This window comes from Xiphophorus maculatus, chromosome 5 (genome assembly GCF_002775205.1).
Source record: "Xiphophorus maculatus strain JP 163 A chromosome 5, X_maculatus-5.0-male, whole genome shotgun sequence".
NCBI classification, from domain to species: domain Eukaryota; kingdom Metazoa; phylum Chordata; class Actinopteri; order Cyprinodontiformes; family Poeciliidae; genus Xiphophorus; species Xiphophorus maculatus.
Window position 1 is genome coordinate 2283613 of NC_036447.1, and position 13050 is coordinate 2296662.

Sequence of the window (13050 nt, forward strand, 5' to 3'; positions counted from 1 at the left end):
CTCGTCCGAATGTTAAGCAGTTTTTTTACAGCTTTGATCTTAAGACACATAAACTATTCAGAACTTCACAAAATGCTGCAGAACCAAAAACACAAACTTTCAACACACCAGCAAGACAAAGACAAGCAGAAGAGCAGCTACACTATCTAGGTTTCATTAAACCTAAACAGTAAAAGGCAACAGTGCTGCCAACTGCACCACTGTGCAAGATTAAGATTCAGTAAAATCAAAATAGTGAAGCAGTTAAAAGCTATAGAACATGCTAACTCTAGCGTGCTAAATAAAGCATTAAATTCATTCTTTTGTGAGTTTCCACAAACAGAATTAATGTTTAACAAACCAAAAGATGTTTTAAACAATCTTTAGGGAATCTAAAATAATTTAGATTTGACCAGAGAACTATGAATGCCACAGTTTATTTCTTTCTACATGTTGTTCTATCTTTATGCTAATTTAGCTAAATAAAAATCACGCTAGCTGAAGCTTTAGAGCTGCTTTGAGACATAGGTTTAGTTTAAATAGGAAGATCTGTGTGAATTTCTTGTTGTGAGATCTACTTTCATCCCTACATCAGTTGCCACTTCCATCTAAGGAATCAAATCGGATACATATCCGATAGCTTTCAAAGCGTTTGCAGTCTGGACGGTCATTTTGCATCATTTATGCATCAGAAGAACCAAGACACAGTAAAACAGTAAAATTATGAAATCAATTTGTGTCAGTGGTTCCTGCCACATATCCAAACAAACGTCTCTACAGACGTTGCAGCCAATGCGCTTTCATTTTATTAGTTAACGTCATCATGTTGTAACCTTCTGACAAACCTGTCGCCTCCACTTTACAGCGGCGGCCATTATTACTGGCGTAAACAGAGCGCTGCTGTGTGACATCAACCTTCTTCTTCTGCATGTGCGACTCACATTTAATTCATAGTGGAAACAACCATTAAAAAACCCAAACAAAAGAAAATCGAATTCGAAGGTGTGTGAACTTAGCCTGAAATGTGTTTTTCTTTACAAGCGCCACCAGGTGTTCAAACTGTGTCATGACAAGTCTCAGCAACATTTATCCAAAATCTTTTATTTTTGGGAATCTCTTTCTGTCTGCGTAACTGTCGACATGTTTTGGCGTAAAGTCTGAGCTTCTGTAGCGGCGTCTGCTCATTAAGCTGGGAGTCCCCAAAATCTGCTGACAATCAGCAAACGCTACCCTCTGTTCGCAGACTGGACTCCGGCATGTGCAGGAATGTCATGGTCAATGGAAATCAATCTAAACTGCTGGGACGGGGGGCGAGGATGGAAGAGAATGAAAGGGAGAATGTGGCTTTGATCTGGGTGAAAACTGATCCCAGGCCTGCAGATACTGAGGCTGCGGTGGCCGGCAGCAGAGCAGGCGAGCTGACATCAGTGAGAAACTCGGGATTCTTCCACTTGTTATTGGATTGGCGAAAGAAACGCGTAGAAAATGACTTCTGTTTTATTGGAGACAGGGGGAGGGAGGCTAACCACAGGAAAAGAAAAGGTTTTAGAAGTTTGGGCAGGAGGTTTGCCTCCGAACTGCCTGGTTTTACACATCTGCACTGAGGGGTAATTTCCTCTAACACACTCAGCTGGTCTCCATACTGAGGTTTATGAGCTTCTCGGTGCCACGGATTAACACAAACCAGCAGAAATCTCAACATCAGAACAGAATTTCCAGAAGCGAACAGGAAAGCGCTCAAATTAATCCAATTTTCTCCAAACTGCCACACTTTCTTTTTACTCCCGCAACTATTTCAAAGGGTGAACGACGCAATTTTAACATCATCCCATGATAGAGTTGCGTGTGAAAGAAGATCCTTTACACTCAGCATGTGGCCTCTACCCCCCCGACAATCACATCTGCTTCCCAAAGAACACAGACTCTCACAACAACGCCGAGGCAACTTTCCGGCGCTCCAACCAACTCCCAGGAAATACACAACAAGAAGCGGCCTTGTTGTTCTTCCTAACCAGGTGGGAGCACTTCCTGCGTCAGCGCCCTGCTGGACGCTCTGATGGCGACTGGACGGAGAGCAGAAGCTTTCCTGCAAAAATGCAAAACCTGACCAAGTATTTATGTCTGGTTTCTAATATCTCAGTACACTTGAGATGAAGTGAAACTGACTTACAAGTGATTATGCAGTGAGATAACGGAGCCAATATTTCCTTAATACTGATGAAAAAGTTTTAGTTCCACTGTCAGATAAATTCACTTGCAACATTTTTCGCGTGTTGTAACTGAAATAATCTGCCAGTGGAATTAGTACCTTTTAAAATCAATACTAAACAAATTATTGACTTAAACCAAGCTCCTATTTCTTGGTGAAATGTTCCTTTTAAGTTTGTTTAGTCTTGTACTTCCTTGCTTCAGTCCAGCTGATTTCAATTAATGACTGATTAACAGGCGTTTGTTGAACTGGAATCAGTTCTTGAGGACCAGGGTTGGGAAACACTGAACTAGACCAACAGTACCTGGTAAGATTTTGTGTTTTTGCAGTGCAAGACTAACAGGACCAAACTCACTATTCCCTTTTCCCTTTTTACACTGCAAAAACACAAAATCTTACCAAGTAGTTTTGATCTAGTTTCTAGTGAAAATGTCTTAGTTCACTTGAAATAAGACAAAATAACTTTAAAGTAACTTTTCAGTAAGAAACATGAGCTCATTTTAGGCCTTTAATGTTGATTTTAAAAAGCTCTAGTTCCACTAATTACACAGATTATTACTGAAAAGTTACTTCTAAGTTAGTTTCCAAGTGTACTAAGATATTTGCACTATAACCTAAACAAAATTACTTGTAAAGATTTTATGTTTTTGAAGTAAGAAAGGAGCAGCTAGCCTGAATTAGTCAAAGTTTATCTATGTGGCGCTTTTAACAAAGAAAGTTTGAAACTGCACTGAAGTTCTGGACAAGGACACATGAAAAATACTAAATCAGAGCAGAAGAAAATGATGAAAAGAGAATAAAACTAAAACATCCCAACAGAAAAGTTATAGCATCAGACCTGAACTGAATGCCAACGAATCAAAATGAGTTTTAAGAATGAAAGAAAAGAGCAACAGCAGAGAAAAAGTCAATCTCTTTTTCTCTTAAATCAAGTCTGAGGGACATTTAATGGCAGCTGATAAACATTTAGTTTAATAACCACTGATAAACAACGCAGAGGGTGATTTCTGAACGGAGCTGAAACTCTCGGGTTTATCCGGGTCGAGCAGAAAAAGTTCCCGCACATTCAGGCGTTTGGTTTCCCAAACTGAAGATAAGCGATCTGGAAGAGCTCCTGGTTCCTGAGACCAGCGAACTCTTTAGATACGAATCACGCTTCTTATTTTGAGTGGAAAAAACTCCAAACCAGATAGAAAAAAAAAAATCAAAGGCGCTTTGTAGATAAGAACAGATTTAAATGTGGTTCATCTGACAGGTTGCAGCCCAGCTTGGTGTTCCTCAGGGCCGGTCTGTGTCTGCGTCCTGCGCTAGCAGGCTAACTGGCAACAACATGGAGGTCAACTACAGGAAAAATACAGAAAATAAATGCATCGTCTAATTAAAGTAAACCAATGGTATAAAATAGACACTGTAGATTTTTTAGATTATTTTCCTTTATCTATAGGAAGACAAAGTCTCATCGATCAGACACGATTTAACTCAAACTGTTGGTAAATTTTAAAATTTATTCCTCATTTACAGATCAATACATGATTTTATCCTCTGTAATCAATGATTTCTGATATTTTTTTAACAAAATAAAAAACTAAATATGAAGCGCCGTCAAGCTTCTTCTCCGTTTTTACCCCAAACTTCCTGATTTCACTCCTTCATTTCCTGATTAAATGATCGTTTCCCGATTTAAAATCAAAGATTAGAATCTCAGAAGCTCTAAAAGTTTTTATTTACTAATCAGGGAAAAATTATTACAGACAAATTTCTAATGATTTGTCTTTGATAGAAAGTAGAACCACATTTATCCAGAGACTTCAACTGAAAAACCGAAATCAGCGTTTACTTAATTTATTAAATTTGGCTAAAAATAGCAAGTTTTTTGAAAGAAAGTGACATAAATCCTGTTTTATTCACTCAAGCCCAAAAAAGTAAAATACTGGGTGATTTTTTTGTTCATATAACAAACGTAAGATATTTTTTAAGTTTGAATGAATTACATTGCTTTTCTACAAAAAGCATTGGACTACTTCATTTACTTGATTTTATTTTTATTTTCTTGGTACTTTTGACTCCACAATTTTGTCCCAAAATCGTTTGGACGCCTCTGGTTCAGGTGAAAGTTTAGATTCCAGTTTTAAAAATGTGTGAAACTAAAACGTCTGAGCTGCTCAACCTTGTCGATATTTAAAACAACAGCTGCAGAATTACATCAAAAGCAAAAAATAATCATTGATGGACGACAAACCAAACGTGGCTCTCATTAATGGCACCGATTGCCGGTGTGATCTACCGATTCCGATTTTAGCTGATACCAGTCTGTTTTTGTCTGAAAAATTGCTAAATATAGCAACAAAGTTGCTACGTTTGCATCTTTTTCTGTTTTTCAGGCCTTTACGGAAAAAGATAAAATTGGTTTGCCATGTTAAAGATCGACCAATTTCCCAAAATTACGGAAATCTGAGCCGATTTATTGGAGCAGGGCTGGTTTTCAAGCATTTAGATGGAAAGCCTGCTACATTTCAGTGAAAACACATCCATTCAGACGAGTTTCAGAGTCATGAAACAGTCTGCTTGGTTTTTTCTGCAGGTTCAGGTTCAGTTTCGTGGCCCAGAACCGGGCCGGTACTCACCGTTCTGGCCATGGGTGGCGACAGCGAGCCGTTGTTCATGTAGGAGTCGCTGTTCATGTTGCCCATCATGATGTAGCCCGGGTAGGCCGGGTACGGGTGGCCTTTACTGTACATGTCCTGGTGTTTTCCTGGTCCAAACACACACAGCAGAACCAGAGGCAGCGTTACTTTCTGTTTCAGCAAACAAAGCCACTCTGAAGTTCACCTGGTGATCGTATCGCTTTCTGTGGCTTTAACCCCTCGGCCCGGCGCCGCCGCGGCCTTTTGTTCCTCCTTTCTGCCCCTCGTCAAAGAGAGGAGGGCGCCATTATGTGGCGCAACAATGGAGCCCCTCTGAGCCAATTAGCACCAATTAGGAGAACATACAGGCTGTGTCAAAGCAGGAGACGCCCCAACAGCGCCTCTGACCCGAGAGGGGGGGTCAGGGAGGCGTGGGGGGGCAGAAGCCGACGGCAACATGGCTGACATGAAGAAGGAGGCCAGTGTTTGGTTTTGAAGGAGGAGGAACATAAAGGAGGCACGCTCCGACTATGACCTGCAGGCACGGGGTCAGACTGCCGTGAGTCCCAAAGGAGGGGGGGAGGAGGTCAATGAGTCCCTGGGGGGGTAATAAGTTCCTGGGGGGGGCAACGTGTTGCCTGTGACATCACAAATCCCTGCAGCTGACGCCCCACTCCCCAGGTGAAAATGCTTCACCTCCTTTTCCTGTTTTGTTTTTTTCTGAGCTTTTCCTGCAGGCGCCCTCGTCGCCATGGTTACAAAGTCACAGCAACGTGTCCGGACTAGCAGAAGAAAAAAAACACTAAACCTTACCAAGGCTTTGTGCCAAGATATCTACAAAATTAGAAAATATTTTCAAGTGCAAATATCTTCTAACACTTGAAATAAAAGGAAAAGTAACTTAGAAGAAACTTTTCAGGTTGTTTTACTTCCTTAATGTTGATGAATTATGAAATAATCTGCACTTTTTCACCAACATTAAGGAATTATTGACTTAAACAAACTGAAAAGTTACTTTTAAGTTAATTTAAAGCGTACAAAAACATTTCAGTCAGAAACTAGACTAAAGTTACTTGGTAAGATTTTGTGTTTTTGCAGTGCAGGACTAAAACAAGCATTTCTGCTGGAGTCGCCTCTGATTTGGTTAGTAAAACTGAACGTTTGTCTTTTCCAGGAGAAAGCAGCTGCAGCTGTGCGTCTCTTACCGTCGTCAGGGTGCTCTCTGTGTTTTTCATGGTACGAATCTGGACCTATTTGGGACTGTCTAGCTGCCTGGAAGAGAAAACAGAAAGAAATCAGTTAAATTCTCACACACACACACACACACACACACACACACACACACACACACACACACACACACACACACACACACACACACACACACACACACACGTTACCCTGGCTGCGTAGGGGAGATGGAGCAGTCCTCATCAAAGCTTCAGAGGAAACACTTAATTAAGCTTCGTGTCCTTAAGCAGCTTACAAATTAACTTATTTCCGATACTACTGGTCCGCTCTCTCACAGTTCAAACCCTGAAAACGTTCGATAAAATTTAAAAATATTAATGCATCTGATGCTCTTCCAAACCAATCATCTGATTTTTTAAAACATTCAAATAAGGAATAATAATCTTAATAACGGTTTCTCTGAGGAGAGGGAATGACTTCAGGGTGATTCAGGTTGAACCTCATTAACATTCAGCCTCCGTCTGACGTTTCTGCAGGACGTTTAGTGACCAGCTTCATGCCAAAAACATACAAATTAAAGAAAATCCAGCTGCAAAGACTCAGAAAAGATGCCTGACATTTCATTTGAAATGTTAACATGTAACGTAAGAGACACTTTAAATCAAATGTAACAAATTTATACAAGTATTTCTTCTCCTGATCACATCTTGGATTATTTTGACCGGATCAATGCAGGAAATCATAAAATCCGACAGGAATGATCAGGAATATGATAAATATCATGCAGGATGAAGAAGTGTTTGACTCACAAGGCCCCAAAATATATCACCCTACATAAACACAGATTATAATCTGTGTTTGTGTTCAGATTTGCTTCAGTCTGGATTAAGCTCAGAAGTGTTTAAGGTTTCTGCAGGAGTATCAGCAGATTTTTAAATCCAGATTTTAGGAGCATCTTTAAAGTTCCTGCAGGTCAAATTTAAACGGTTCAATCAGGAGAGACTCAGTTGATACAAAATCTGTAGAAGTGGAAACTGGAACCCGGATTAAGTCCAAATGAAGCAGTTTGAGGGGTTTTTAACCCAGATTATGGGTGAACAGGGCAGTTTGATGGTTTTAAACCCATATTGGAGGTAAATTGCGCAGTTTGGGGGGTGGGAGGGGTTAAACCCAGATTGGGAGTAAATTCAGCAGTTTGGGGGATTTTAACCCAGACTATGGGTGACCGGGGCAGTTTGGGGGCAGCAGAGTGGACTCACGTCGTGGCTGTTGCTGTTGGGGCTGATCTCGGACTCGTTGACCAGGGAGGACTTGATGTCCGCCAGGTCTCCTTCCTCCTCCGAGTGGCTGAGCTCGGCGAAGATCTGCTCCTTGTGCGGGTCGCCCTCGTCCTTGAACGGGATCATCTCATCCGTGGCGCAGAGCTCCGGGTCTCCGCCGCCGCCCGACAGCTGAGGCATGGTGCGGGGTTTGCGTGCTTGCTCCGCGGCTGCGGGGTTTCAGGTTAACTCCCACCGAGATCCGAGCGCAACCGAGCGGGCAGGAAGGAACCGCAGCGCAGCCGGTGGGTTTTCAGAGAAGCAACAGGAGGAGCGGAGCCGCAGGTTTTTGCGGGTCTTTTCCTTTTTTCCCTCAAAACTATTTAAAAAAAAGCTGAAATCTCAGAGCCAGATTAGACAGATCAGAATCCGGAGCTGGGATTAAAGAAGTCATGAGGAGAAATAATAATCAGTTTTTGTCTAAATTCATCCTGAAACGAGTCAACAAATACTAATTAAAAAAAGTGTTTTTATAAAAGTAAAAATACGTCCCTGCGTGATCCGGTGGAGATAAATGAAAACACGGTGATGGGAGGCAGCTTTAACGGGAATGAGCTGCCCGCAAATAAATCCTCAAAGCTGCTCAGATGAGGACAGACAAAAGCAAAAAATAAAAAATAAAAAGTCCTGAAACAATCAAATAAAAAAAGCAGAAAGACAAGAGAGGAAGAGCCGCCGTGGACCGACTTCCCGCCGCTCCCGCAGAGCTTCAGTGTAATGATAGCAGTGTGTGTGTGTGTTGATAATGTAGCTGCGCTCCCTCTTCCTCCTCCTCCTCCTCCTCCTTTTCTCTCCCCCTTCAGTCACTGGGAGGAAGGAGAGATGAAAGGGAAGCCGAGGCTCTGATTGACAGAGAGAGAGAGAGATTTAACTCCCAGCAAATGGAGGGACAAGGAGGAGAAGCAGAGCCACTTCCCTTCAAACTGAGGGAAAAAGTCCCCAAAACAACCAGAAGATTGTTCCTTTAAAACAGTTTCAGCACGGAGCAAAAATTACATTTATCCGTCTATATTTAGGTCAACTTAAATGCGACTGTTTTTGAAAAATAAGTGCAATTTATTTTTAAGCAACATAAAATAAATAAATATCACAAAAAAACTAAATACTGCAGAATAAAAAATGTAAACAAATAAATGCATAAATAATAATACAAACGATGTTATGTTTAATACAATAAAATTATCAACAATGTCTAAATACTGTAGAGTAAAAAATAAAGGAAAAAATAACTAAATATATTACTTTTTCATATAAATATTTTTAAAAATCTAAATACTGCAGAGTAAAGAGATGTAAAAAAATAAGTACATAAATAATGTTTTTATTATAATAAAAATATAAAACATTTCTAGAGAATTTTTTTTTACAAAATGCATTAATATTAAAAATTAGTATGGACCAAAATAATCTGTTTTTGTGCAATTAAATAATATAATTATTTAATCTGTGTGAAACTTTGTGTTTTTGTTCAAAATAAGCAAGAGAGTGAATTAAAACACACATAAAGGCAGATTTATTTACATGAACACATGCATTGTTATTTTTTTTAAAGATTACATAATTTACCTCAAAGCTTAATATTGCTAAAAAAATTAAAAATAAAAATATATACATAAGTTTATCTTAAACAACTTTTTAAATAAAAGCAACTAAAAGCACAGGGGGAAAACGGGCTTGTTTTCCGACTGAGCGCTGAGAGATTGCGTGAGAATCCAAGTTGGGATCTGGAGGCAGATCTTTATAAAGCGCGGAGGTGGAGTTAGCGGGGCGGAGCCGCGGCTGCCTTTGATCTGGCGGCGGCTGCCTCTTTCATCCCCAACTCCCCCCTCACCTCCCCCCCCTCTCCCTTTGTATGACTAAATTTGGGCCGAGTGTGGATCCGAGCCAACGTTTCCACGTGTGCGTTCATCCCAGCTGAGAGAGAGAGAGAGAGAGAGAGAGAGAGAGAGAGAGAGAGAGAGAGAGAGAGAGAGAGAGAAGGGGGTTCTCTTCCGGGTAAGGAGACGGCGAGGAGAGAGAGGAGAAAAAAAGGGAAAAAAGATCAAAGGCTTTTTGGGTTTTGGATTCAAAGCGCGAGACTGGCTGCATTCCAGAGTATAGCGGAAAGCGCGTGCTCCTCCACGCGCGTACAGATTCAGCCCTAAAAAAAAAAACAGAGAGAAAGAGAGAGAGAGCTAATTAGCCAGATTTCACACAGAACAACCGAACCTTTCATTGGAAAGACCCTCAACGTTAAACAGTTCTTATTTCCAGCCAAAAACTGCGATGAAAAGGTTAAAAACAAAAAAACAAAAACCGCTTGGATGTTTTCCTTCCCACCCTGCTGTAGGAAAAAAGTCTCGGTTCTACCTCATTACACTATTTAATTTAATTATCCGGCACCTTTTTTTTCACCAAACAGCAGCAACCTCCTTTTCTTTTGATTCGGTATTAAATCATAAAGCTGGGAGGAAGTGACGGGAAATCAACAGGGAAGAGATTTCAGGCCTGCCAGGACGGGCCTGCTGGGCCCGCCGCCGCCGCCGCCGCTGCGATCCAAAACAAGCAGATTACCGCTTCAATTATTCACCTCTTCTCTCTATTCACCGGGAAATCAATACAAAACAAACCTCTAATTTCAATCTGCCTGTTCCTGGCAGATTATCACATTAAACTTTTGAACTTAATCAGAAATATAGGAGCATAATCACCACAAGGTGGTTATTTTTTTTAAAGAGGGGACATCAAATTCGTAAAGTTAAGTCTCTGTTATATAAATAGTAATACAGGCCAATTTTAAACGCTTGTTTCTGTTTATTTAGGTGATTTTAACTTTCAGCCCCCAAAAAATCCAAATAATTATCACATTTAATCAACAAAACATGATTTTTATTTTACCTACATGGTTATTCTGGCAATTATCAACAAAAATGACACAAAAAAGAAACTGAATATTCACAGTTCGGTACCCAAGCATCCAAATGGAAAGTTTAGTGGAAGAAAAATATCCTCAGGCTAAATAATGTCATGCAGACTTTTCAGAGATTACAAAAAAAAAAACTGTGAGCTGTAATCGTTATATGAACTGAAATAAATGGATATGTATCGCTCTGTGTGTGATAAATATAAATATTATGAGTTTATTTATTACAATAAATGAAATTTTTCAAGACATTTTAATTTACTGAGATGAATTTGCGGCAGTCGCAAAGTTTGGTTCCACCTCAGGCCGGGGATGAAAACACACACACACACAAAAACCAAACAAACATAAGGTTTAAAATTTACCCTAATTTTAATTCAGTTTATTTATGTAGAGCAAGGGTCTCCAAAGTGTGGTGCGGGGGCCATTTGCGGCCTTTAGGAAGATTATGTGCGGCCACTCCAACTGAATGAAGCAAGTCTGGCCTTCAAATTTAGATCGCTGATTCAGATAAAACATTTTCTGAACCTTTTCAGAGTCAAAATCAGTTTCTTATCTATGGCAGATTTCTGTTTCATTTAATTTTTTTAGTCAATAGAACCTGAAGCGGACTTTAGCTAACCTCAGTCTGGCCCTTTAATGGTTTCCATTGAGAACAAACTACAGATCCCTTTTATAACTAAAATATGTTTTGTTTATTTTAATAAAACCTTGCATGTTTAGACTATAAGAATAAAAAATACAAACAAGATACTTATTTTTGAATTTTTTTATTGAAAAATATATTTTGTGTGGCCCACATCCTTTTCAACTTGTTAACTTTGTTGATTGTGATAAAAATGTTTGGACATCACTGGTGGAGTTTTGACTTTAAAAAAATATAATCCAGATTTAATTGAAATAATTTGATCATAGTGAGATATCGCTCCCAGCTTCAACTCAATTCTGTCCTGTTTATGTTACAGTAGGTGATGGGAGTCAAATAACATTTTGAGTTAATTGATCTGTAATTGATTAATTGCATTTAATTGAAAACCATATCAACAGAATAAACAATACAGATTCAACGTTCCAGTCAGGTTTATGTAACGTCTTTGAACAAATCCTTCTGTAAAAACGTGACAGTAGCGTTAGCACTGCTGCTACATGCTTAGCATTGAGATGCTAATTTAGGCTTGAATAGCTTCACTGACAGGCTAACTGTTTTTAGCACACCTTGAACTCCACAACTGTCTTTTCCAGCATCCATTCAGATCGTTTTCAGAAGCAGACATTAACCCAAAGTGGGCTGACAGAAGCGGCTGTAGCTTGTGCGTCAGATCTACGTGTGTACCAGAAACAAGCGAATACAAAGGTTCCTGCTTTGAATTTAATATGCAAAAAAAAGTGATTTCTTGCGTTAAAATGTTTGTAAATAATTAATTGAAATTAATATGTTCCAGCCCTAACCTGAGCTAACCAGAGATAGCTAAGGTTAGCCTAAGCCTTCAGAATGAGAGTTTTATGTTTGTTCCTGAACTGAACTAAAAATTGAGCAGAAAAAGCAGAAAAAGTCTAAAGAAGAAATGCTTTAATAACTGTTGGTAAGACTTTATTTGAAGGCGTGTGCATAAAATTGACATGACATCATAAATATTCATGGAGTCTTCATGAATATTTATGAGTGTTGTCATGAAGTGCAAAGTTGATACTTTTAATGGACCTTTAATGCATAACTTTGCAATAAAACTGTCATTATTTACTGAATGACACTTAACAGTCATTAACATTTATGAAGACTCCTTCGTGTTCATGTCAGGTATTATATTTATGACCAATTTAAAAAAGCAGAGCGGGATCTCGTTGTACCATCCGAGTCCAAGCGGCTAGACGCTCAGAGAAGCTCCACCGATGTGAAACTTTTTACCATTTCCTAAACGACTCTGTTGAGATAATAAATCTTTGCAATAAAGACAAGGTGTTGTGCAATAATTTAGGTTCAGGGACTTGATGACTAGGCTGCAAATGACAGACTCTCTGATGAAGCAGCGCCAGAACTTTCCCTCAACATCAAACCCGCCTCCTCCGTGCATCGCCGCTGCAGCTGCTAAAATCACCAGGATGGAATTAGTTATCAACAAAAAAAAAAAGAAACTGGATATTCACAGCGCTGTATCCAAGCATCCAAATGGAAAGTCTAGTGGAAGGAAAAAATGTCCAGCCAAATAAGTCGTTTTTTGATACAGACTTTTCAGAGAAACTGAATTTTGAATTTTATTAACTGTGAGCTGTAATCATTAAATGAACAAAAATAAAAGCTTGATGTATATTGATCTATATAAATATAATTTTAAATTATTGCAATAAATTAACTTTTTGATTATATTCCCATTTATTGAGATGCATTTGTAATCTGTTGAAGGTAACCAGTCGCAAAGTTTGGTTCTACCTATGAACAAAACAAACAAAAATGTAAAATTTACAATAATTTCAATTGAGTTCAGTTTATCTATGTGGAGCAGGGGAGTCCAAAGTGTGGCGCAGGGGCCAGTTGCGGCCCATAGAGAGATTATGTGCGGTCCTTCCATTCACAACACTAGAGCAAATGTGGCCTTGAAGTGCAGATTGTTGATTCAGATAAAACATTTCCTGATCCTTTTCACAGACAGTATCAGCATCTTATTTACTGCAGATTTCTGTATTATTTTCAGTTTTTGCAGTAAACAGAACCAGAACAAACTTATGTCATTGTTTTTATTCTTATCTTCTCAATAACAAACTCGACATGTAAGGTTTTACTGAATGAACACAAATAAAAATCCCTTGGATGGAAGCAGCAGAAAGGAG

General features: G+C 39.3%; 1 protein-coding gene across 4 annotated transcripts in view; it reads right to left on the bottom strand.

Moving 5' to 3' along the window:
* The window catches only part of lef1 (lymphoid enhancer binding factor 1), a 64551-nt gene extending 56480 nt beyond the window's left edge, over nucleotides 1–8071 (bottom strand). For 3 of the 4 annotated variants that reach the window (XM_023333433.1, XM_023333432.1, XM_005797623.3), the window contains exons 1-3: nucleotides 7263–8071; nucleotides 6018–6084; nucleotides 4813–4940 (exon numbers count right to left, since the gene is read on the bottom strand). In XM_023333433.1, coding sequence (XP_023189201.1) covers nucleotides 4813–4940; nucleotides 6018–6084; nucleotides 7263–7463 — 396 coding nt within the window. In that variant the 5' untranslated portion in view covers nucleotides 7464–8071. The remainder of the gene's footprint in view (nucleotides 1–4812; nucleotides 4941–6017; nucleotides 6085–7262) is intronic. The other variant, XM_005797622.3, reaches the window with a different exon arrangement.
* Nucleotides 8072–13050: the final 4979 nt, after the last annotated feature.